This window comes from Arvicanthis niloticus, chromosome 15 (assembly GCF_011762505.2).
Source record: "Arvicanthis niloticus isolate mArvNil1 chromosome 15, mArvNil1.pat.X, whole genome shotgun sequence".
Taxonomy (NCBI): Eukaryota; Metazoa; Chordata; class Mammalia; order Rodentia; family Muridae; genus Arvicanthis; species Arvicanthis niloticus.
This window is the reverse complement of record NC_047672.1, coordinates 17,375,539-17,401,191: the sequence shown is the minus strand read 5'-3', so window position 1 is coordinate 17,401,191 and position 25,653 is coordinate 17,375,539. Positions and strand designations below refer to the sequence as shown.

Here is a 25,653-nt window from a genome sequence, read left to right as displayed (position 1 = left end):
TAATCAACACTTGTCAATCATACAGCTCTGTACTGAAAATGGAGATAATTTTCCCTAACCTCTCTCCACCACTGATGACTGTAGCCATCCTAAGGTTATGAGATAATCAGAAAACTAGGGTTTCGTTTCTCATGCCTACATTGACATTATAATTTGGATGGGGTTGTGGCAGTGGTGGGAGGAGACTCAAGTTGATCAAGGCATAAGGCACAGTGGTGGCATAGAGAACAGGAGAAATAGCAGCGGCTGCAGCTCTGAGAGGCTTATCCAAGTACATAGCTGCCTTTGCCTCTTAGCTGTCAACACTTGGAACAGTTATTGCTGTCACACACACAGGGCAAGGTCAGAGTAAGTCATCCAGACATAGCAGTCATAGCTGTTTCTTTGATACCATTCCAGCAACAGGTTAAAGGTTCTCTACCAGCTCACAGGTTCTGTGATTCAGATGTAGTCCTCAAAGGTAGAGCTAATACCCATCCTAACCCTGGGCTTTCTACAAAAACGGTGCTGTTTGAAAATCATCTTCAAGGTCATTCCCACAGGCAGGCTGGATCAGGAGCTCAATATTAACCCCTTGCTAGTTGTCTTTCTGCTAGGAATTCCAGAATAGAATATTATAGATTGGGTGACTTGGCCCTACAGAAGTTTATTTCTTACCATCTAGTCTGGAAAACCAAATCAAGGTATCAGTGAGACTGTTTCCTTCCAAGGCCTCTCCTTGGCTTTGATACCACTATCTTCTGGATGTTTCTTAATTGGGACCTTTCTTCTGTGTGAGTACAACTGTCCCCACTTGGATAAGGACATCAACTATGTTCAGTTATGTTCTCATTTTTATGACCTTGTCTAGCCTTGACCTTTCTTTAAAGGCTCTAGATAGCCACGTCATATTGAGGTTTAAGGCTTCAAAAGCTTAATTAAAGAATGTGAAAAACATAGTTCACATTCCCTGGCTTCAAATTTATCTCATCAAATCTAAGATTTCATCTCTATGATCCTATAGAATTTTTATTATACTCAACATAACCAACAATCATAATATCTGCCATTAGTTGGGCTTCAGGCCAAAGTGTAGATTATATCAGCTATTATTAACATTCCCCTTGAGGGTGCATATTGTTGTACTGATGTTGCATGTAAAAAGACTAAGACTTAAGGAGAACTTGGGGAGACTACACAATCAATCATCTGCAACAACAAACAGTTCATGCTTCCTTGTTCTTGTTTGTTTACCTACCCACCCCATATCAAATTGTGCCCAGCATCAGGGTGGCATGTGGCTATTTGTAATTCCATCAGCACTAACCTGTAGGCAAAAACAGAGTCTAGGGTTTAGAAAAACAGCTTGAAAGTATTTGTGGTTCTTGCGAAGGACCTAGGATTCAGTCCCCAATATCCACATGGTGATTTACAACTGTTGTAATTTAATTCCATGAGATCTGACACCCTCTTGTCTGAACACTGCATATACTTGGTTCACATTCAGACATGCAAGCAAAACCCTTATACACATAAAAATCCTTTAAAAGAGCGATGTCCTTATGCATCATTCTAGAAATGCTTTTCCTTGTACTTTACTTACAAAACCTATGAAATAATCCATGGCTTCACTTCCCTGAGCATCCTGTACTGCTTCTATTTCACCATTCTCCTTCCCTCCTGTCCCTCACCCTGCAGGGGAACATCCCATAACCCCTTTGTCATGGAGCTTCTCTCCATGGACATGTTTTTCTATTCTGTTTCTGTCCCTTCTCAATGTGTTCCATTTTAACTGCTCTATTTAAGATTGATCCTTGTCCAACTCCACATTCCATTTAACCCTGCTTGACTGCTTTCCCATGGTGGTTGCCACCTTCTAACATGTGGTTTATATACCGAGGTTCCTGTTAAATATCTCCATGGTACAAAGGCAGAGACCTTTTCACAGTAGTAAGATACACACATTAAACACACACACACACACACACACACACACACACACACACACACACACTTCTAAAAGGGACTGGTTCAAGTGTACAATGTGTAATGTGTTTTCTTGCCATCATGAATATTTTGGGGTCAAACTTATCACTTTTGATACTGTTAAGCTCTGGGTTTGAAGATGATCTATTTTTTTATAACTCCTCTCAATCATCATTCCCAAACTTATTTTAAATAGAACACCTGATTATTTTCCCAAAATGTTCTTTTCACTTGATGGTTGTATTACTTATTATGGGTAGTTACAACACTTTCATAATTAATCTTTAATTGCAATACTTGCATAGCATTTCAGATGAAAAATGATATACAAATTAAACCCACATCTCACCTTGGATAATTATCACAGGTCTGACTAATGTGCATGAAGCCCTGGCATGGCAGGGGGCTCTCCCCAATGACAATGTGTTGATTTTCTAATTAAACAAAGGTTAAGTAGCGTTTTCACTTGAAGACCTATAATTTAAACTTATGACATTTGCCACCTAGAAAGATTTCTACAAAGCAGTAAATTGAACTCAACTTCTACTGGTTCTGGTGCATTAACATCTTTTGCATAATATATAATGACAATGTTCAGGATAAAAGATTTTTCTTCATATCAAGTAGATCAGGAAATGTACTTTCTAGCTCACTGATCCATTTAAATAAATCAGGAGGCCACCTAGGAAAGAAAAGAGCTTAACTTAGTGCAGGCAGAAATGGCACTTCACTCACCTGATTTATAAATTAAGAGGGAATTTTCTAAAACTTAGTTCAATGAGTGAATAAATGTAAATCACACTATACTGACGTATTATGGCCACAGGGCTTGTGCTATGGCTCAGAGTGCTTGCCTGGCATGCTCATCTGGATTTAATCCATAGTATTGGGCAAAGTGAAAAAGAGATAGATCAGAAGAAGGAGGAAGAGAGTAAAGGACAAAGAGAGGAATTAGAGATTAAAATGCTAAGTGAAATAAAGTTTCAAAGGATATATATATTACATATGTTTATGTAATATGCATAATTAAGTAATCGATGTGCATTGCCTAAAGTCTTTACAAACCTGATATCAAAAGCAGGAATCATAGAAATAAGTAGGTCAGTGTGACTTCGCAACCATTCAAAACTTTTATGGGGAAATAAAGTACCATATACAATTTAGAAAATTTAAACTAGAGGAAATAAGTACAAAATTCACAGAAAAGAGATAAAGGTCAAGCTGTTATTATCAATCAACAAAAACATACCATCTCTTATCTACTTCCAAAAGCCAAAACATGAAGCAATGGTTTAAAAATAAGAAAAGAATGATTCAAAAAATTCATGTTAATAATTAAAACTAAATTTGTTCCCATTTAGTTGAGCTGATGCATCTTCATATCAGGATTATATGAAGCAAGTATGCATTTCATTCTATTCTGATACAACATAAATTGATTCATTGTTCTTAAGAGACTTTCAAGTATACTAGCAGTAAAGTACTTGCTACACAAGCATCAGGACCTGGGTTTGGAACCCTAGCACCCATGGAAAAAGCTAAACTTGGAAGCATGTACCTGTAATCCCAGTGAGAGACATTGGAGACAGGAAGATCCCTAGTGCTTATTGGCCAACCAGTTTAGCCAATCCGTGAACTCCAATTGCCGAGACCCGGACTCAAAAATAAAGTAGATAGCAGCTGAGGAAGAGAATTCTGGTCTCTATTCATGCATAAGCACCTGCACATATATTGTGTGTACACACTAGCACACTCACTCACACACACACACACACACACAGAGAGAGAGAGAGAGAGAGAGAGAGAGAGAGAGAGAGAGAGAGAGAGAGAGCAATTGTGAAATCTAAGGAAGAACTGGGCAACTATGCTGAGTTGTTTACAAACTTTATATTATTAAAATAGCCTATAAAATTAAAGTTCCATTAGCAATGGAATGGCAGAAGGAGTGACAGCTTCCCTACAAAGACGTGTTGTGAAATATTAAACAAGATGTTCTGGCTATGCTTGCATTGTTTGGGAAAATATGTCATAAGTAGAGAAGGCAAATTTGAGGACAATGCCTGTTATGCTCCTGTTTCTTTATGCCTTTTCTTTTTTACATTCATGTATGTTCACAGATAACAGGGGGCTAGGGAGATTGTTCAGCGGTTAACACCACTGGCTGCTCTTCCAAAGGAGCTGAATTCAATTCCCAGCATCTACATGTTGGTTGAGAACTATCTGAACTCCAGTTCTAGAGATGAAGTGACATTTTCTGGCCTCCATAACACTGCAGTTAGGTGATACACAGACATAGATGCTGGCAAAACACCATATGCATAAAATAAAAATAAAGGTTAAAATATTTTTAAGTAATTATGGTTGTCTTCTAATAGTAAATTCATTATGTCTGAGTGGCAACTAGGTTTAGTTATGTATCTTGCTTATTGATAGATAGATGATAGATAGATAGATAGATAGATAGATAGATAGATTATCAGATAGATAGATTATTAGATAGATAGATAGATAGATAGATTATTAGATAGATTAAGAGATAGATAGATGATAGATAGATAGATAGATAGATAGATAGGTAGATTATTAGATAGATAGATAGATAGATTATTAGATAGATTAAGAGATAGATAGATGATAGATAGATAGATAGATAGATAGATAGATGATAGATAGATAGAGAGAGATTATTAGATAAAGAGATAGATAGATGGTAGATAGATGATAGATAGATAGATAGATAGATGATCTACACAACCAATAACTGTTCCATTGATAACTAAGCATACATGAGAGGGGAATATCTAAAAACAGTCTTTGATTTTTTTCAGCATGTTTCTGATAGGGTTTAATTGTCTTAATTGACTGGTGGTGAAAATTCAAATAGCTATGCACTTATGTAATAAAAGGCCTTTTGGAAAATCCCTCAGTGCAGGAACAAAAACCAGAGCAGCAAAAGTAGTAGGAGCCAAATTGAAATTCTAACACACAAAGGGTGACTAATGGGTTGAATTACTTCCAAACCAGGCAGAGGCTCTAATTCCCTCCAGCACAGAGGTGTGAGGCTGTGCTGACAAGCAGATGGCAGGATGGGAAATCCTTCAAAGTGGTTGTGTTTAATAACTTGGTTTGCTATTTACTATTGCATAGCTTTCATCCAAAAGAACACAGGACTCTTTTCAATTCATCTCTTATTCAAATATTTTATAAAAACAAGATGCTACTTTAGAGAGTGCTTATTCAAATCAATATATGACCTAAGAAAAGCACTGTAATATTTGGGCTCAAAAGGGCAGTAGAAGAATGCCATTTCCCTGGTAAGGATGTATAAGCACAAGCAGATTCTGATTCATCCTGCAATGGAGGCTTTGGTCCACTAGTCTTGCCCAATGAATGTTCAGCCTATGTACTTTTGACCAGGATGACAAGTCAAGTGATCTGACTGCGTCTCCAGCCAGATAACCTCATCTAAACAGCAAGGCACTACTGAAATTTCCACTTGTTTGTATGTGCATTGTGTTTTGTGCATACTGTGTGTGTGTGTGTGTGTGTGTGTGTGTGTGTGTGTGTGTGTGTGTGTGTGTTTCTGTCTGTCTGTCTGTCTGTCTGTCTGTGCAGGCACACATGAGCTGATGTGCTCACCTGTGCATGTACTTGTGGAAACCAAAATTTGACATTTCATATCTTCCTTTTGCTTTCCACCTTACATTTAAGACAGGGTCTTTCACTGAACCTGGAGCTCACCATTTTGGATAGACCAGCTAGCTGACTGGTGATCCTCAGAAATCCACCTGTCTTCCCTAGCTCAGCACTGGTTGTTACACGCAATGCTGCCACACCTGGCTCTTAAATGAACGCTGAGGTTCTGAACTTGGGTTCTTATGCTACAAGCACTTTACCATCGCCACAACATCACACTTTTTTTTTTTTTACTTATTCAGAGTTTTGTTGAGGAGTTAGATTGAGGAGTTATTAAAACTAAGAAATGTAGCAGTCAGCTGTGTGGAAGTTAGAAAAACAAGAGAATTGGCAATATAATTCACTACAAGTTCTAGAGTCCAAGAATAAGGAGTGCCAGTTCTGAAGGCAGTGAAAACAGATGTCTTGGATTGGAGAGAGAAAATTCAAGGGTACTCTCCTGCCCTCAGCCTAGTGACTGAGATATTTCTCTGTTTCAGATAGGCAGACACACACAGACACACACATCATGCTGAAGAATGATGTTTGAGCAGCCATCTTGGCTCTTTTTCGCCAGCACTGACTTTTCTTTAGTTCATATAGAAAGAGGTGAATTTTATTATGACATCTTCATACACATGTATCATTGTACTTTGTTCATAGTCACTCCCCACCACCCTCCCTCATCTATTCCCCTCACTTGTCTCCTTTCCTTCAACAATAGAGTTCCCTTTCTGTTCTCTGTTTTTAATATTAATATATGTGCATACTTAAATCATAATATATCATGTCATCCTGCCATATGTAATAGTATCATTTTATACTATACATATTCATATGTATTAAAATATGCGCCCAGAATATAGACTACTTCATTTTTAAAGTATCCAGATATTTGTCCCATGAATGTATACAACTGAGGTGTACCTGGCCAAATGCCTTGCCTCTGCATTACATGATTATCACTGGCCAATGAAACCATAAATAGGCTCAGGAATAAGATAAATCTGACACACTTTTTCTGTTTGGGAGCTCTAAGTCCTTGAGTAAAGTTTTTACCTTCTCAGGGTCTCAATTTTCATTACCTGTACAATGGGAATAGTAATGTTAATACCTTCCTTTGCAGGTTGTGGTGAGGATCAGGTGCATGATATTTACTGGAATAAGACACGCGTAGCTGTTGATTAGCCACTAACTTGGGGAGGGAATAGAAATGATGTAAATATGGTACCTATGTTTGAAATTATCAAAAGAAAAAAATAAATCAAATAAATAATAAAAATACACAGATCCAAAATTATAGCAAAAGACTAACTTGGTTTTTGGTTTTAGTAATCATATTTTCTTTTTAAAAAACTTCATCAGAAATGCCTTCCCATAATTCTATATATGATCCATTTTGGACTTACTTCCAAAGATGGGTCTGCTATAAGATATAGATATGAGGGCTGAAGAGATGGCTCGGCTGTCAAAGGCTCACAACTAAACATATAAGAAACAGATATGAGCACTCACTTTATCAGCTGTTAAAAAAATCATAGCTATGGAAGAATATTACAGACTCATTTAAATCCACCTGGAATACAATGTTGTTATGCGTCCTTGTATGTCCATTAGAACCTCTTTACTATGTTCTGCTTGTCAACCTCAGTCCTACTCTGTAACTTACTCCAGGAAACAGAATGAACATCACTGAATGTCACGTGTCTTTTTTATTTACTTTGAAATTTAACCTTCTGTTTCATATATTATAAATGTACTGTGATCATATTCATCCTCTCTTATCTCTCATCCATTCCCATTGACCCCTTTGTTCATCTCAACATATTTCATGTCTTCCTTTGCCCTGCCGAGCTTAATTAGGAATACCTGAATGCACATGGGTTAGGAGTCATTTATTGAAAGCCTGGGCAACTTACCAATGGATACTCTACTAGAAGAAATGATTCTTCCTCATCCAACAACAATAAACACCAATAACTGGTCAGGGAAGGGTAGGACCTCAACAGCTTCATCCCCATTTATGTTAGAATGCTGAGGGGCTCAATTCTGTGCAGATCTTATGCAGGTATCCACAGCTGCTGGGTGTTCATGATGACAGCACGTATATTAATATGACATAAAAACAGAACAGAAAGGAAACTTTATTGTTAAAGGGGACAAGTGAGGAGGACAGATGAGGGAGGGTAGTAGGGAGTGACTATGAGCAATGTACAATGATGCATGTGTATGAAGGTGTCATAATAAAATCTATCATTTTGCGTATAAGCTAAAGAAAAAGTCAGTGACAGCTAAAAAGAGCCAAGATGGCTGCTCAAATATTACTCTTTAGCATGATGTGTATGTGTGTGTACATTATCCCCCAAACAGCATTTCACAGCTATATGTCTTGAAATGACATTTATAAAAAGCAATAAAATCCAACCTCAAATATTAAAAACTGTACCATACTTGATTTCTATGTAGTTCATTCATGCTTCTAGCCAAGACGTCTTGAGTACCTTAATGTGAACTTCAAAGCAAAACATTTCATGAGACAAGAATCACCAAATACAATGGCATTTCAAATGAATTTATGCCTCCTGCCTAATTGACTTACTTAACTATGCTAATGTATTCATGCCTCTCTGCCTTTATAGCTCAGGAGATAACGCTATAGGACTGAACACTCTGAAATGAAAGAGCAAACTAAAGATTTCTGTAAGCCTCTTTTCCATAAGAATCCAGATTATACATTTTTACATATCTACAAACACTTTGTTTCAGTGGCAAGTTTATTTCTTCTCAGAAGACAGCCTCTTTTAATTAGACACTACAGCCTAAGGGAAAAGTCTCAACTCTTTCTGTTTAGACAGGACCAACTCGAAAGGGAAAAGAGACTAGTTGTGCTTATCAACTCTCTCCTGCTGCAATTTCCTAAACATGCTGAGAGAAAAGGCAGTTACAGAGGCCCTTTGAACTCTGTTCAAAGAACCCGTTGGAACTCTGTGCTTTCTGTCATTCCCAGGTGGTGCTGGTGGCCAGCAGGGCTTCCTGGGCTGCATCCGATCCTTGAGGATGAATGGCGTGACACTTGACTTGGAAGAAAGGGCAAAGGTCACATCTGGGTTCAAATCTGGATGCTCAGGCCACTGCACCAGCTATGGGGCTAACTGTGAAAACGGAGGCAAATGCATCGAAAAATACCATGGCTACTCCTGTGACTGCTCTAACACGGCCTATGATGGGACATTCTGCAACAAAGGTATGGCAGAGACAACTTCCAGTCCAATCTTTATACATCATTATACGACCAAATCATCTATCTAGAGCTTCTTCAGATGCAAATATTTGTGTTTGTTTCTAAGGGTAAGGTGAATTCCTCTCCCTCCTTAAGAGAGAACAACTTATTATACCTTACCTTTGTTGTTTACTAAGAGATCTGAACCTAGTACACAATTCCCCCGATCCCACACGGGCTGAAACATTACAATGTCACCATCTTGTAATGATGATTAACAAAGTACAGGAACTCTACAGGAAACTCGGGCTTCACCATCCCATGTCAGGGTCAATGGTCAAATGCAGCCCATTGATATTTTTGTGCCTTTACCCCCACCAGCTGCTAAAGTTTGAGGTTATCTCTGCTCAGATTGTTATTATCGTTATAATTACACTTACTCAAAACACTTTTATAAGTGGTTCTCAACCTACAAAGATACTGAAATATGATTGGTCAACCTAGAGCATCATTTATTACAGTATTAGTGTAGTCTTTAATGAGTCCTTAAATCTGTAGTAAGTTCCACATGGACAATAAAACTACAAGAGCCCAATGCATATACATGTGTGGTGGTTTTCAATAGGAATGGCCCTATAGACTCATGTTTGAATGCTTGGCACTATAGTGGCACTATTAGGAGGTGTGACCTTGATAAAGTAACTGTGGCATTGTTGAAGAAAATGTGTCACTGTGAGGGTGAGCTTTGAGGTCACATATTCTCAAGCTAGGCCTAGTGTGGCAGTTTCCAGCTGCCTGAGGCTCCAGATGTAGAACTCTGAGCTCCTCCTCCAGCATCATGTCTGCCTGCATGCCACCATGCTTCCCATCATGATAATAATGGACTAAAACCTTTGAAAACTCTAAGCCAGCCCCAATTAAATGTTTTCTTTATAAGGATTGCTGTAGTCATGGTGTCACTTCATAGCAATAAAACCCTAACTAAGATAACATGTTTTCACTGGGATATACTCTGTGATCACATGTTACTGAAAAAAAAAAAAAAAAAACAACTCACTCAACTGGCAAAGCCTAATTTCCCATATGTAAACAGGAAGAGTACAAAGAATGGCAGCTGGCACTTCTCCTAAGCCACAAAAGCCTGTAAATCACTCTTTCTTTCTAAATGAACGTATAGCATTTGGAGAAAGTTTGCTGTAAGCTGTTTCTGTGTCTCTATCTAAGAAGCTTTACATAAGTACTTATTCATATTTTCATGAATACATGGAGGGCTGTTTATGCTGGCGTTATTCACATAAGATGCTACACACAGAAGGAATTGTTCCACAACGTTTGCCTGAACATCCAGTCTACTGTCTGGCAGGGCTAGAATATGAGCATACAAATTAGATCAGACAGGATTTGAAGAATGAGTGTGAGACAAGAACAAAGGTGGAAAGGAACACCATTGCTGAAAAATACCAAGACACATTAACAGGGCCATTACATTGCATTTTGTCTGCTCAGAACAACATGCTTCTGTGATTTTCCCGTGGCATACAATGGAATGGGCTTGCAGAACACATCAATTTTGCACTTGTAGAAATGACAGTCTTGCAATTACCATTCGTTGTGCTTGATGCTAATTTAATGCAGTCCATTCCTTTGCCAACGTAATGTCTGAATGCAATCAAGTAAGGGCTAATGCCTGAGACATTGCACTGTGTAAGTAACAATTTAAAGCAAATCATGTTCCCCCTCTTACTGGAGAGTTAAGTTAAACACAGCAGTTCACACAAGACCTCTGGGGGTTAATAGGCAATGTTCAAGAAGGGGCATCTCCCTTTCCCTTTAGCCAGCATCAGAAATGAAGGTAAACAAAGGCTATATATTCCCTTTGACGTTATCTCAAAGGGTTTGTACAAAAAGACATCTCAATATTCTCCTACTGGCAGCTTACTACAATGAATTTGCATTTGCCTCAATAGTTTTAACAAAAAAAATTAATTGAAAACTGTAAGTATATTTGAAAAGAATTTGTGAGCATCCTTCTGGGAGATAAGTCCCTCCCTTGCCTCGGTTAAAGTGACAGTAATACTAGTTTAAACAGAAGATGCAGCCACACTGATTTATGTCCTCAGCAAGCTTCAGCGTGTGTTAATGACAGTATCTTCTTGGTAAACCCCCATTCTAGTTCTCCTTCTGTCTTCTCGGGACTCACCACCCTGGTAGCCTTGTACCTGGATAGCAATTTCTACAACCAAACACATTATCAACAGAATAGGCTCAGTTATGGTTTTTCTGAAGTAATCCTTTCATCATTTAGATGTAGAAAATACCCAATATTTTCTAAGTGAATGAAGCTGGTCCCAACCCACCACACACAACCCAGTTACATGTTTCTGTTTCAAAAAATGCACAGGTAGAGACTGAAGAAGACAGCTCAGCAGTTAAGAGCATTTGCTATTCTTGGGAAAAAAAAAAAAAAACTCACATCCAATTATCAATACCCATATCAGGCAGCTGACAACCTGCAATCTCAGATCCAGGTGTTCTAGTGCCCTCTTCTGGCCTCTGCAAGAACCTGCTCTCATGTGCGCATACTCATACAGAGACATATACATAAATAAATGACAAAATAAACCTTTTTGAACACACATCTATACACACATTGTAAAGCAAATTGAGCATACATTACACAATATAACTGTGGGGGTTGTTTGTTTTGCAGAAAGGGAACAAGAGTGGACTTTTTAAAACTTGTTTTTGCTTACTTATAGTTTATATTCTTCACCCAATGTTATGTTATTTATGATTTCATTGCTTTTCTTCTTCTTCTTGGGAAAAGAAGTAGAAGGAAGAACTCTTAGTGGGAATACTTAAGAAGTAGCTGTCTCTTATGAGAAAATGTCTACTGATTAACTAGAAATTATTGTATAATCTAGTCATGTTATCTGGAATGAATGAGTTTCATGTCGAGTGAAAATTGATGATAATTAAGTTACTCTTGAAAATCCATTTCTCAATGCATTTAAAACAGCCTGCTGTTCAATGAACATTCAAAGGAATTATCTTTTAGTTCTCTCTGGCATTTTTGCATCTTAAACAGGGAGCACCCTGGAAACAGATATCACTAGACCACACAGCCCATCATATCATCTATCTTTAGAAAACTATGGCTTTCCCATTGTCTCAAAGTATTTACCCACCACCATCCATTTAACTCAGATAAGGCAGGTCCATTACACAGAAAAACTCTTTGAGAACCCATTGACTGAGGCCTAGATACTCCCAGAGTCAGAGGTCATTCCAATCTTCAAAGAAAATGTATCTGAGAGTGTGATATCCTCAACCTTCACCGGGAACCAAATGTATAGTTACTTAACTGTGACAAAGATAGGTTTGAGGTTTTTTTGTTTTTTTTTTTTTTCTAATTGAACCTATTCTTTATTGGACAGTCAAACCCCAAACACACAAATATATTATGATTACTAAAGCCATTCTTAACAGCCATCATAAATATGCCACATAGTTTGAAGTATATAATCTCTGAGTGTCTCCTGTGTGATTTTATAGAAAATGAAAAGTAATAGATTTTTGGAGTTTAATGGGAGCCCCAATTCATCTTTACTTGGAATCTCAGACTATTCCCTGTTAGCAGTCACAGCTCAGGGTTAATGTAACTGATTTAGGGAAGAGTCTAAATTCTAAATGATAGCCCTTGTAAGAAGAGGGGAAGACTTGCAGACATGCTGCAACATAGATAAAGGAGCTAGAGAGTGAAGTAATGGTCCTACAAGGCTATGGCTTCTGCAGCCACTGGGGTCTGGAAGAGGCAAGGAAGATTTCTTCTCTAGAGTCTTGGAAACTATGTCTTACTTATTTAACTAGCAGTTAAAGAACGTCAGTAGTCCATGTGCACTGCTATACTGGAACATCCCAGACTTGGCAATTTAAAAAACAAAGAAATTCATTTGATGTAGATTGCTGTCTATATGCAGGTGAGGGCAGGCAAAAGATAATGACAGAACCTGTGATCGGGCAGTGGAAAGGGAAGGTGGGCTGAGAATTTTAGAGTGAGGACAGAGATAAACAGAGACAGGGGAGATTGGACAAGGAGACAAGACAGAAGAAGAGCATAAATCAAATACGCATGGCTTGAAATAGCCATAGGTAGCTATGAATATCATAGAAGCACACTAGAATAATATATTGCAATTTGTCCAGTCTAGGTGGGCAGCTTGTATCAATATCAATTGGTTCTGAGTTCAATGTGTGGGCATTTTGTAGGTTGAGAATTTATTGTTATAATTCTGACTGAATAAATTAAAAGCCTCTAGAGTTTTGATTTTACTGGCTTACAAGGATTTGTGACAGCTAGCCACAGGAGGATGACTGGGAATGTGAGTGGGATTGGGGAGACCACCACAGCCATAGAGTAGCTTGTGTTAGTGTGGACTGATTTTTTTTTAATAATTACACACAACAATTTGATTCATTGTTTTAGAAGCTGGAAAGTCCAGGAACAAGTGACCCACATCTGATGAGCACCTTCATGATGTAACATTCATGGTAGGAAGAAAAATAGAAAGTGTGCAATACCAAGAGTGTAAAGGAAGCCAAACTAAACCTTTCATCAAAACCCTATCTCAAAATAACTCATTTCCACCATCTCTGCATTAATCCATTCAGGAAGGCAGAGCCCTGAGGACATAGTCACCTCCCCCATCCTATTTGTCAACACATTTGCAGTGAAGATTGAGTTTCCAAAGACCCATTCAAAACATAGTAAACCTCTAATGTGCCTGGAAGCTTTGCTTGTGTCTGACCATTGTGACATTCTCAGAACATTGCAATGGTTTATTCAAAATCAAAACATTCTGCAGTGTATTATAGCAATATATGTGAGTCCTGTGTCCCTCTGACAGCTAAAAAATACTTTCTAATGATCCCTTTGCTTAGCCAAGTTCAGCACGCCATTGGCAGGGGTAGGAAATTTTTAAACCATTTTCTAACTTTAGAGACTCCTATGATATTCTCAAGCTTTCACTTGCTTGTTGCTCAGATAGGGTCAAATCTGAAGGCTTGCAGTCATGAGACTGCTGGGTGATGGGTGGGAAGCTCAATCATCAGTGTTACCATTGTTTATGATGATACAAATGTGCATCCCCTGCACACGGATGAGCACATCTCCTCTCCCTCCTGAGTTCTATGACATTGACTAAGATTTTATGATCTGTATTATTAATGGCCAGTACAGCTCTCTATCTAGAAAATGAATAATGGAATTAGGTCTGGCTTTGAATCCAATGTCCTTCCGTATCCATATGATATAGCCCTGAAAAACTTGGATAACACTCAGCCTCGTTTTCAAGAACATATGTTATCTACTTCCTAAGACCACTGTGACTATGATGATGACATTGAATTTTCTGGATTTACTTATAAACAGAGAATCTAACACACTTAGTCCAATGACAAATGCTATTCTGTACTCTCGGCACTTCATGCCTTTTTATTTACATTTCTTTTATTTTTACCTTAAAGCATACCAACTCTTAAGGCTTCTCTAGAATATTTTGCAGTCAGATGTGTATTTGGCATTGTTTCGGTGACTGTAGAGCACTAAATTGTTACTTTGGTACTTCAGGAACAATGGGAGTATCATAAAATGACTCCTTTAGTTAATATTAGACACATAAATAGTATTCTGAAGATGGAATGAGATCTCCACAACCTAAGTACTCAAGGATTACAATCATGGAAGTTGAACCCACCACATCCTACCTAACCATCTGTTAGCACAATCCTTGGTGTACAGTATACACCCAGCCCCTTTGCCAAAGCCTAACTGAGTTACCACAGAAGTTCCTACTTCCTTTCTGATGGAAATTTTAGCCTCAAGTCCAGGTTTGACTTTTAACACATAGGTTTACCCTCTTGTTGAGTGAGAGGATGTAGGCAGGATGTAGGCAGGTCAAAAGCAACTTAGAGACTACACAGTCATCTTCTCTACCACCTTAGGTGTGGAACACAGAGGCCATAATAAATTCGGTTGACTGAATTATACTGTAAATAGAGTTGACTAAAAACATCAACTAATATAAAATATTTTAAACAAGTGGGGTAGAGGAGCAAGAGAAATTTGGCCTCTGTGTATCTTAGAAGTTTATGTTGTACGAACACAGCTAAGCTCTTGGCAGCAATGAGTATTTTCACAGGGCTGCCTGTGTAATCTTAAGAATCCCAGCTGGGAAAATAGTCCTCCACCAGACAAACACAATCTTCCACCAGGGAAACACCATCCTGAAGCATAGTCCTCCAACAGTGGAACAGTCCTTTAACAATAGGAAGAGAGAATGTCATGGGCATCTTTTTCATTTGATAGATCTGGAAGAAAACCAAATATGAAGAGCTGAATTTCTTTCTCCTTTTCCCCTTACAGTGTTATTCAAGAAGGAAAAAATACCCTTCTCTGTTAATATAGTTCTTAAATCTTCTCACCGTAGGTTGTAATTTGAAATCTCATGAAAATATAAAAAAAAAAAAAATCTGCTTTTAAAACTTAGAAAGATTTTCAAAAAGGAAGCGAGTGAAAAGAGTAATGGGACAAAAAAACAAGGATGTGTGGATAGGGGTTCACACATGCTGATGAACAAAAAAGGAAGGAAGGTAAAAGAAAAAGGAGAGAGAGGAGGAGGGAGGGAGGCAGGGAGGGAGGGAGGAAAGAAAGGCAAAGAAGAAAGGAAGGAAAGAAGGAAGGAAGGAAGGAAGGAAGAGAGGGAGGGAGGGAGGGAGGGAGGGAGGGAGGGAGGGAGGGAGGAAGGGAGGGAGGGAAGGAAGAAAGGCAAAGAAGAAAGGAAGGAAAGAAGGAAGGAAGGAAGGGAGGGAGGGAGGAAGGAAGGAAGGAAGGAAGGAAGGAAGGAAGGAAGGAAGGGAGGGAGGGAAGAAAGGCTAATAAGAAAGGAAGGAAAGAAGGAAGGAAGGAAGGAAGGGAGGGAGGGAGGGATGGAGGGAGGGAGGCAGGAAAGAAGGAAGGGAGGGAGGGAAGAAAGGCAAAGAAGAAAGGAAGGAAAGAAGGAAGGGAGGGAGGGAGGGAGGGAGGGAGGGAGGGAGGGAGGGAGGGAGGGAGGGAGGGAGGAAAGAAGGAAGGAAAGGAGGGAAGAAGGAAGAAAAAAACAAGCAAGCTTTTAACCAGATTCCAAACTCTAGAAACTTCGGAGACTGGTGAGTAGTTTAAGTGACTTCCAGAACTTTATGGTGGTAAAAGAGCATTTACTCTCTCCCCCTGGTTCTCCTTGGGAATCTGGGTAGAAAAAAATCTGGCCAATTAACATTCTCAGAGGAAGGGATTTAAACCAGCAGTGGGTAAAGTCAGTCCTTTTAAAACTGTAGAAACCTAACAGATGACAAAGTTTTTGGACTTTTGCTTTGATAATGGGATAAATCACATTTTTTTCAACTTCCTGCTGTTTGCTAATCCCCATCAGGTTTGGGTTACAACTGATTTCTCCTGTGTTTTGTGCCTGTTTTTCTTTCACTTTCTTCAACAATGATCAGAACACTAAATACTGTGAAGTTTAAAGTAACAACACTCTCTTTATTTTTCACGGATCATCCCCATGGTTTCTCTATGCATTTCTTTTGTCCACAAGTCTACAGTGACCCATAAGTTGCACCCAGAGCTTCCCTTTTAAATTAATCAAGCTTGGAGCTCCCTGTAAGCAAGCCCACTCAGCAGTCCTCATCCCCCTGAGTATTTCATTATGTCTGCAGCTTATGAAGCTTTTGTGCCTCTGAGCACTTTGCCCACTCCACTGTTCTGTGAGTGCGTCTTTCCAACAGGCAGCCCTGGCCTCAGCAATCAGGTTCACTCTAGTCACCCCTGGGCTAAAAGAAATCTACTTTCTTGATGGATCCGAGGGCCCATCAAGGATCCATTGAGGTTCCAAATAAGTTTGAGGGTCATTGAACTGACTTTTCTAAAGTTTACAATTTTGTTATCCATTTTACAGATCAGTCAAACCTTTGAAATAATTCAGTCACTTCTACTGATTTTAATTGTGGATTTTAGATAAATGAGCATTTTACTTTTTTTCCCCTCCCAATTATAACCAAACACTGACAGAACAGAAATTATTTTTGTATTGCTATGAAAGCCCTTTATTAATCCAACTAAAATATTGACATAAACAATTTAAGACTACTCATAGATTTGGAATAGAAGCAAAAAATGATGAGAAAGTAATTGAAAATCATATCTAAAAATCATACAGATAATACTCTGACTTGTAAACTATTCAATCTATACAGAATGTTTTTTTCTTAAAGATGTTAATTGGGGTTTGTATAGATAGATTTTTTAATTTATTTTTATTGGATATTATATTTACATTTCAGATTTTATCCCCTTACTGCCATTCCCCCCACCACCCAGGAACCTCCTATCCCATCCCCCCTCCTCATGCTTCCATGAGAATGTGCCCCCACCTACCCCCCCACTCCCACCTCTCCACCCTCGAATTTCCCCCAACTCGGTGTTTAGCCTTCATAGGACCAAGGATCTCCTCTCCCACCTATGCCCGACAAGGCCATCCTCACCTACATAGACAGATGGAGTCATGGGTCCCTCCCTATGTGCTCCTAGGCTGGTGGTTTAGACCCTGGAGAGCTCTGGTTGGTTGGTATTGTTACTCTCCTCATGGGGTCACAAACCCTTTCTGCTCCTTCAGTCTTCTCTCTAACTCCTCCATTAGGAAACCCTTGATCAGATCAGTGGTTAGCTGTGAGCATCTGCCTCTGAATATTTCAGACTCTGGCAGACCTCTAAGGAGACAGCTATATCAGGCTCTTGTCAGCATGCACTTGCTGACATCCACATCAGTGTCTACCTTTGGTGACTGTACATGGGATAGATACCCAGGTGGAATGATCTCCAGACAGCCCCTCCTTCAGTTTCTGTCCCACACTTTGCCTCCATATTTGCTCCCTTGAGTATTTTTGTTACTCCTTCTAAGTAGGACCAAGGCATCCACACTTGGTCTTCCTTGGGCTAATATCCGCTTATCAGTGTGTAAATACCATGTGTGTTCTTTTGTGATTGGGTTAACTCACTCAGGATGATATTTTCTACAGAACAGAAATTATTAAACTCAACTGTGTTTTTCCTTTGTCTAGAATTTGGAATATTTCATTTTTATGTATATGGGTATTTTACCCATGTATACGTCTGTGCAACACATGTATTCAGTGCCTGTAAAGGTTAGAAGAGGTTTTGGATCCCCTAAAACTAGATTGACAGATGACTGTAAGCAACTATATGAGTGCTGGAAACATGTAGTTCCTCTGGAAGATCAGCCAGAACTCTTAACCACTGAGCCATCTCTCCTGCCCAAGACTTGACATTTTTAATACATAGTCTTCAAGTTTTCCTGAAGACTGGCATGGAACAGAGTGAGATATTTCACTTGTCCTTCCCATATTCTCTAGCTAGCTCTTATAAAAGCTGTGTTTACTAAGCAATAGGTGGCTTTGAAAGTAATGAATCCATATAAGGCAAAGAGCCTTCATTAACTTGAATTCCCAGCAGTAAAAGTTAACAGAGTTCACTCAGTAAAAAATGAAGGAAGATAATGTAGTTGCACAACTAACAACAATCGCATTTCTTCATACATACCGGGTACAAGTTTTGAGAACTATGATGAACTGGAGAGAAAGCTGCTATGTGGGAAGCAATGGATTGCCTTTGAGGAAGGCCAGGATAAGTAGAGGGAGCTTGACGTGTGAGATGTGGAGTAAAGAAATCCAATTACAGCATGATGGGAAGAGAAAACAGGGTACTGAATGAGACATGGAAACCTATAGTTCATGCTGAAGAATCTAAAAAGAGAGCATCTTTCACAACTTTATCCAAGGGTAGGGTGGAGAGTGTGCTCAGTCAAAAATATAAACATATGTTTATATCAAAGTTTATCGAATAACAGTAAATTCACAAATTGAATTCATTTGATTAGCTTCAATTTAACAAGCCATCCTCATTTTGCTTGATAGCTAGCCATTGGCCATCTCAAGTTTTTTGTATCCAATCAAAACTACTAGTATTAGGTCTCAGCTAACATATTATTATACATCACACAATAGTTAGCACAGAGGTCATAGAGGCCATTCAGAACTCAAAGTCAGAAAGCTCAAAAGAATGTGAATGTGACTGACAATCTCAGGTGTCTGGTATTTCCAATATAATGTGATATATTCACAGCTGCCATTTTTATTGCCACAAAATAAATTATAAAACTGTGTACCTCCTGGTATTCTACCAGATTATGGTCTCTTACTTGTGTTAAAAAAAATAAATGTTCTTGACACTTGAATCCCAAATGGAGTCACTCAGGCCAAGCTGTTGTTGCTTATACAATAGAGTCATTCAAGAATAGAGCAAACCTAAAACCACAGGACAAAGTAACCCAGAGCAGGCCCTCCATTGTCCTTAAGCAGCATGGCTTAGAGCATTGCCTGTCACAGGACAGGCTTTGGACCCTGTGAGATCAGAAAGAATCATTTGCATATAGGCTAGGATTTGAGATTCTTCTATATCAGTCCTTCTCAACCTGTGGGTCATGGGCCCTTTGGGAGTCATATATAAGATAGGTTACGTATCAGTTATTTACATTATGATTCATAACAGTAACAAAATTACAGTTATGAAGCAGTGATGAGAATAATCTTATGGTTGGGAGTCACCAAAGCATGAGGAACTCCTTAGAGATTTGGGTCGAATATAATCTAGAAGGATCTCAAATCCTAGTCCATATGCAAATCATCCTGTCAGTGTTCTCACAGAAACCAAACTCAGTCCTTTTGACCAATTATACAGGCAACAGTTTTCTACATTAATTTTGTCTTTGGCAGAGAAATTTGTGCTTTTCGTTTATCCCAGCTAAGTAGCTATAATGATGAAGAAGAATGGATTGAAAGCCACTTGAATCCAATCTAAATGTAACCAGGAACAAAGCTAAACAATTGCCTAACTGTATCAGCATTCGGTTTCTTTACTAATTACATCAGTTCTGTGAAAGGCATAGTTTACATGGCTGGAGATCAAATGAGCTGATGTATGTGAAAAGACTTGAAAAAGCATCAATATTATGATGTTCAAAGCCAGGTGTGGCATCATAGGCCTATAATATCAACACTGGGGAGGCTGAAGCAGGAGGATCATGGCGATGGCAAGTTTGAAACAAGTTCAGGCTATAAAGTAAGTCTGAGGCTAGCAATGACTACATGGAGAGATTCTACTTCAAATATATATAAACATTTATGATTATTCTTAAGGTTATATATCACAGGTATCCTAGAATTAAGGATGTCCTTGGTTGAATGCCTACAATAGACAACATATTATCATTCAAAGCCTACTGGCACATCATAGTGCAAATAATCCTTGAACATCTTATAAAGTTTCAAAAAATAGAGTGGCTGCTATATTGTCAAGTCTTCTTCTAAATGTTTGTCTTTCTCCAAATGTTTAATAGTCTCTCTTCCTCTTCTGCCCCATTGTTAAAGATGAGAACTGAAGCTACAGATATAGCTCAGGTTGTAGAGAGCTTGCCTACCATACAACCCTGGGCTTGATTTCACAGAACTGCATAAACTGGGTATAGTGACATCCTTCTTCCCAGCACTTGGAAGATAGAGGCAGGAAGAAAAGAAGTTCAAGGTCATCCTCAACTACATAATGAATTCAAGACTAGCTGAAGTTACATGAAACTTTATCTTTAAAAGGAGGGAACAAACAAATGAAGATGATAAGAAAGAAAGAAAGAAAGAAAGAAAGAAAGAAAGAAAGAAAGAAAGAAAGAAAGAAAGAAAAAGAGAGAGAGAGAAAGAAAGAGAGAGAGAAAGAAAGAGAGACAGGGTGGAAAGAGGGAAGGAGGGTTGGAAGAAAGAAGGAAGGAAAAGGAAGAAAATAAGAAAGGAAGGACTCTAACAACTGTAGTTAAGTTAATAAGTCCAAATTTCCCTCATGTCTAAGCCAACTATAACCTAATCCCAAATATTTGCACAAGCTCCTAACTTATTCCTTAATCAAAATAAAAATTAATAATACTATAAATAAAATGCTTTCTAAGGTTTTACAGAAGTAATCTAATTTATGTGCCTAGTCCTGCAATGATTCAGTGTGCTAGGGGTGAGAGTATGTCAAACCCAGAGGGGATCCCTGTCCTCAGGAAAAAAAGGGAGGAAGAATGAGGATCCCTGAAAAAAAAGGGAAGAATGGGGATCTGTGTCTGGGGGAACTGGGGAGACGGCTGATATTCGGATGTGACATGAATAAATAAATAAATTTTCTAAAAAAACAATCTAATTTAAATCCCCTCTAAATAGGTCTAATGTGCTGACTTTCGCTTCCTCAATGACTGTCTTCTAGTAGAATCCTATAAATTCAGTCCAAATATGAATTAGTTTATATGCATCAAATCCAAATAGCAGACCAGGTTACAAATTTCAAACAGGCTTATCATTCTTGTCTTCTGTCCACTTAGCACAAATGTTACCTTCTATGGCTTTTTACAGCATCTTCCCAAATCATGTACCATGTGTGGTTATTATAGCACTTCACAATTCCTCTAAAAATATCAAACTGCTTTATTCATACAACTATAATGAATTTACTACTAAGCACACTTTCACCGTTTGCCCTAACATTCAAATGTCATTGGGTTACTTATTTCCACAGTTCTTCAATTACTCTTAACTCTTAAGAGGTCACGAAGCTCTTTTTGTCACAAATCAAAGTATCTCATGGTTGAAAAGGATATTACATTCTTCTGTATTCATCTGACAGTTTGTTGAACACCTCCTTTGATGCCAGACAGGGAACTAAGTGTGTTCACATGCCTTTATTTAATCCTCACAGTAATTCCAAGAGATGGTCTGATTGCTTCTATTTTGAAAATAAAACACCAGGGTGTCTAGAAGTTAACTGTATTATGAAAAACTGCCTGGCTCACACATTGCAGCTGAAAACTGGAATTATGAGGGCTGACACCAATCCTATTTCTGCCACTGTATCCACTAGCTTGGGGTCTCTTTTGCAACACATTCAGTGGGTCAGACCCAAACATTCAGACAGAAAACTCAGGAGCAGAAGGCAGCTCGCTGTATGTCGAGTGCTTCTGATCACTGGAAAGTTTCCCTATATTCATCATGCCCATTAAAGACAAGAAAATGGCTTCATAAAGAAACAGAGGGTTCCAATTCCTGTTGATTTAAGACCTCCGGGGCATTTCTTCACTTTCAGGTCCCCAAATTAGGGAGACAAAAAAGAACATGTACCCAAAGCTTGACATATGAGTGGCATTTAATAATCAAGTCAACAGTTCTTCCTTTGCCAAAGGCTAAATAGACTCTCAAATGTGGTTGGAGAAGATGGTGGCACACGCCCATTTGCAGGTACTGCTCTCCCAAGGCTCCAGCTATCCTTAAAAGAATGTTGTTACTGATAGGTTAGCATATAATGATAAATTTACAAGTTCTGTGAATATTAGATTATGTGCCTCATCCACTTTGAACTTCTTGTTCTTTCATGTGTGTGTGTGTGTGTGTGTGTGTGTGTGTGTGTGTGTGTGTGTGTGTGTGCAGTTGCAGGTGTGTATATATGTGTTTACTTTGGGAGTAGGGAGTCTAAGTATAGCATGGTGTGTATGTAAGTCAGAGGACAACCTTGGACATCAATGCTCAGGTACATTCTACCTTTTGCTTGAGACAGAGCCTCGCATTGACCTAGAATTTCACCACACAGACCAGGCTAACTTGCTTGTGAGCTTCTAGGGACCTACTTCCTACCTTGCCACCCAACTTTATATGTAGGAGTTGAGAACGCAAACTCAGGCCCTCACATTTATTTAAAAAATAAAAATAAAAAGACAAGCACTTTATTGACTAAGCCTCTAGAAGTTTCAGGTCTCTCTCTCTCTTTTTCTTTCTTCCTCTCTTTCTCTCTCCCCCTCCTTCTTTGGTGCTCTCTGTATTTGGTTAAGTAAAAAAAAAAAAATACAGAGTAAGGGAGGAAGGGATGGATGGAAGGAGGGAATGAAAGAGGAAGGGAGGGAGACAGATAAACACACATGCACAAACACACACACACAGAGAGAGAGAGAGAGAGAGAGAGAGACAGAGAGAGAGAGAGAGAGAGAGAGAGAGAGAGAGAGAGAGAGAGAGAGACAGAGAGAGAGAGAGAGAGAGAGAGAGACAGAGAGAGAGAGAGAGAGAGAGAGAGAGAGAGAGAGAGAGAGAGAGAGAGAGAGAGAGCAAGCAGAGAAAACTGTGGCTGGACCTTAGATTTCTACACTAAGTCTCTGATAACAAGACATTTCTTTGAATTGTTGAGGGCACCGACACACTTGTCCTCATGACTTTGGACTAACGGTAGAAAGGATTTCTCTTTCCAAATGTGCGAGGGAAGGAATGAAACAAGGGACAAGAGTCTAACCAAATAAATTCTTCTGACACTAGATACCACTTCAGATTGTTTTATAACAACGAAGGTGATTTGCAGAGTAAATACAGGCTGTGCCCTGAGAGCCTCCTTAGTGATGAAGCTCATGCAGTGAATTACTGATTAGCGGCCTCTGAGGAACTGCAGTGTCTGTGCTAGTCTAGACATAAGATTGTGCAGGGAATGAGTTTCTGATGATTGAAATCCCCAATCCAAACAAAGCACAGAAACAATCTAAATATGTCTCTGCATCCATTTTTATATGGAGATAGAAGGGTGGTCTGCTGTCTCCTGACCTGTTGCCCAATTGTTATGAGACTGTTTCAGTTACCTTCGAGCCTGGGCCCCATTGGGCCATCCCAAGCTCTTCTCTCTTTGCACTGCAGAGCTTTGATCACAGCAGGTTCTTCTTTTCCTGTAGCCAGTGGATAATGCAAGACACACCCAAAATATTTATCCTCCAGACAAGAGTAAAAGAATTCACAAAACTAGAGTCAGCAAGATACTCAGCAGGTTAAAGTAAGGGTGCTTTCCAAAGAGCTGACCTGACTTCAATCCCCACACAGTGGAAGGACAGAACTGATTCCCACAACCTGTTCTCTGACTTCTACATGTGTGCCTTGATACACTACACTCACACATACATATGCACAACACACACACATACAAAAGATAGATACATGATAGATAGATAGATAGATAGATAGATAGATAGATAGATAGATCAGATAGTATTCATTTTTTAAAATTACTTCTTTGATACTTTCATGCAGTGTCCTTTGATCACATTGACCCACTCCTCCCAGATCCATCCTCTCTTCCCAACTTTTTATTCTTTTTTTTTAATGTATCAAGTACAGTTTCTGCTGCTCATATTCTCTCAAATGTGTCCCTTTTCTATTAGGATGATGATTACTTCCGTGGGCCACCTCATCAAGAACTGGCTCCCCTTCTTCCATCAGCTATCAGTCATCAATATGTTCTTAGCTAGTAGTAGGATTTTGTGTTCATCTTTCCTCTCTTTGTTGATATCTTGTCTAGCTTAACCTTGTGTAAATCTTGCACATGCTGTCATAGATATTTTTAATCTCAGATATTCAACTGCCCTGCTATGTCTGGAAAACACTGGTTTCTTGTAAGTAATCTACTGTGTCTTACCATCGTTCTGACTCCATTTCCACAATAACTCCTGAGCTTTGGAAAGAGTAAAACATAAATGTCCCATTAAGAGCTGAACATTCCAGGTTCTCAATCTCTGCACCTGGATCATTGGTAGATCTCTGTGCTAACTGCATCAAGTGCAAAAAGAAACTTCTCTGATGGTAGTTAAGAGATGTGTTAACATATAGGTACAACAAGCCATTAAACATTATTTTATACTCTGCCCATTAATAGTACGTTCTCTCTTACTTCTGATGACCTATCTAACCATAGGTTCTTAGCACAATAACAGTGTCAGGTATGGATTTCACCTGATACAGAAGAACTTCAATCAGAAAATCGCTGGTCACTACTATCGTATTCATGCCACTGTTGTACCAGTGGGAATGTCTTGCCAGGCTGTTTGTTACTGTAGCTTTTAGGATTCACAACTGGATTAGAATGATGATTATTTTTCTGCTCTGATAGTATACCTGGCACTTTCCAGCACTATGAGGCATAACCAGGAAGAATAAGGCCCCCTAGTGAGTACTAACTTGACTTCTTTTTGTTCTGTCATTGAAATACGTAGTGTCTTCAGCAGTGAGGGTCTTACTATTTAGTTCTGGGTGAGGGAATCAAAAGTATTGGGAATAGCTTGTAATAATTAAGGGGTCTATGAGACCTCACTAGGCAACAACCCCAATAGAGTTAGCCCATCCATGGCACTGGGATTTTTATTTGTTATTATGTAGTTTAATAGAGGCATTATAAACCCATTATTTGATTATAGGGTAATTCCATTTAAGCTCTTTATTTATTTGTATGCATATATAAAAGGGTATTTACACTTTGTGGTGATGAAATGTAGGCGGGAAAAATATCCACTTAGAGAAGGATTGCAAATTAATTGCACTAGGTAAGCATTTAAAAAAATATTTATATATCACTAAGCTTAAGTATACATCAAGGTATATTTACTCATATACTTATACATATAGGTATGTGTTATAAATTATAACAATACATGAATAAAGGGTTTGTACATGAACGGAGTCGGACTTAGAACATAGCAAACTGTGAACATAATTATCCCTGCCTTTTTCTTCTTATCTTCAAACTCTGTGCTGGTTACATGATAGATAGAGGAGCAAGTAAGATGGAATCATAATTTTGA

At 38.7% G+C, this 25,653-nt stretch overlaps 1 protein-coding gene across 1 annotated transcript in view; it reads left to right on the top strand.

The window, feature by feature from the left end:
• The window catches only part of Cntnap2 (contactin associated protein 2), a 1,965,545-nt gene that overhangs the window by 1,753,573 nt on the left and 186,319 nt on the right, over window positions 1-25,653 (top strand). Inside the window, exon 18 of the mRNA XM_034518882.2 lies at window positions 8,648-8,884. Coding sequence (XP_034374773.1) covers window positions 8,648-8,884 — 237 coding nt within the window. The remainder of the gene's footprint in view (window positions 1-8,647; window positions 8,885-25,653) is intronic.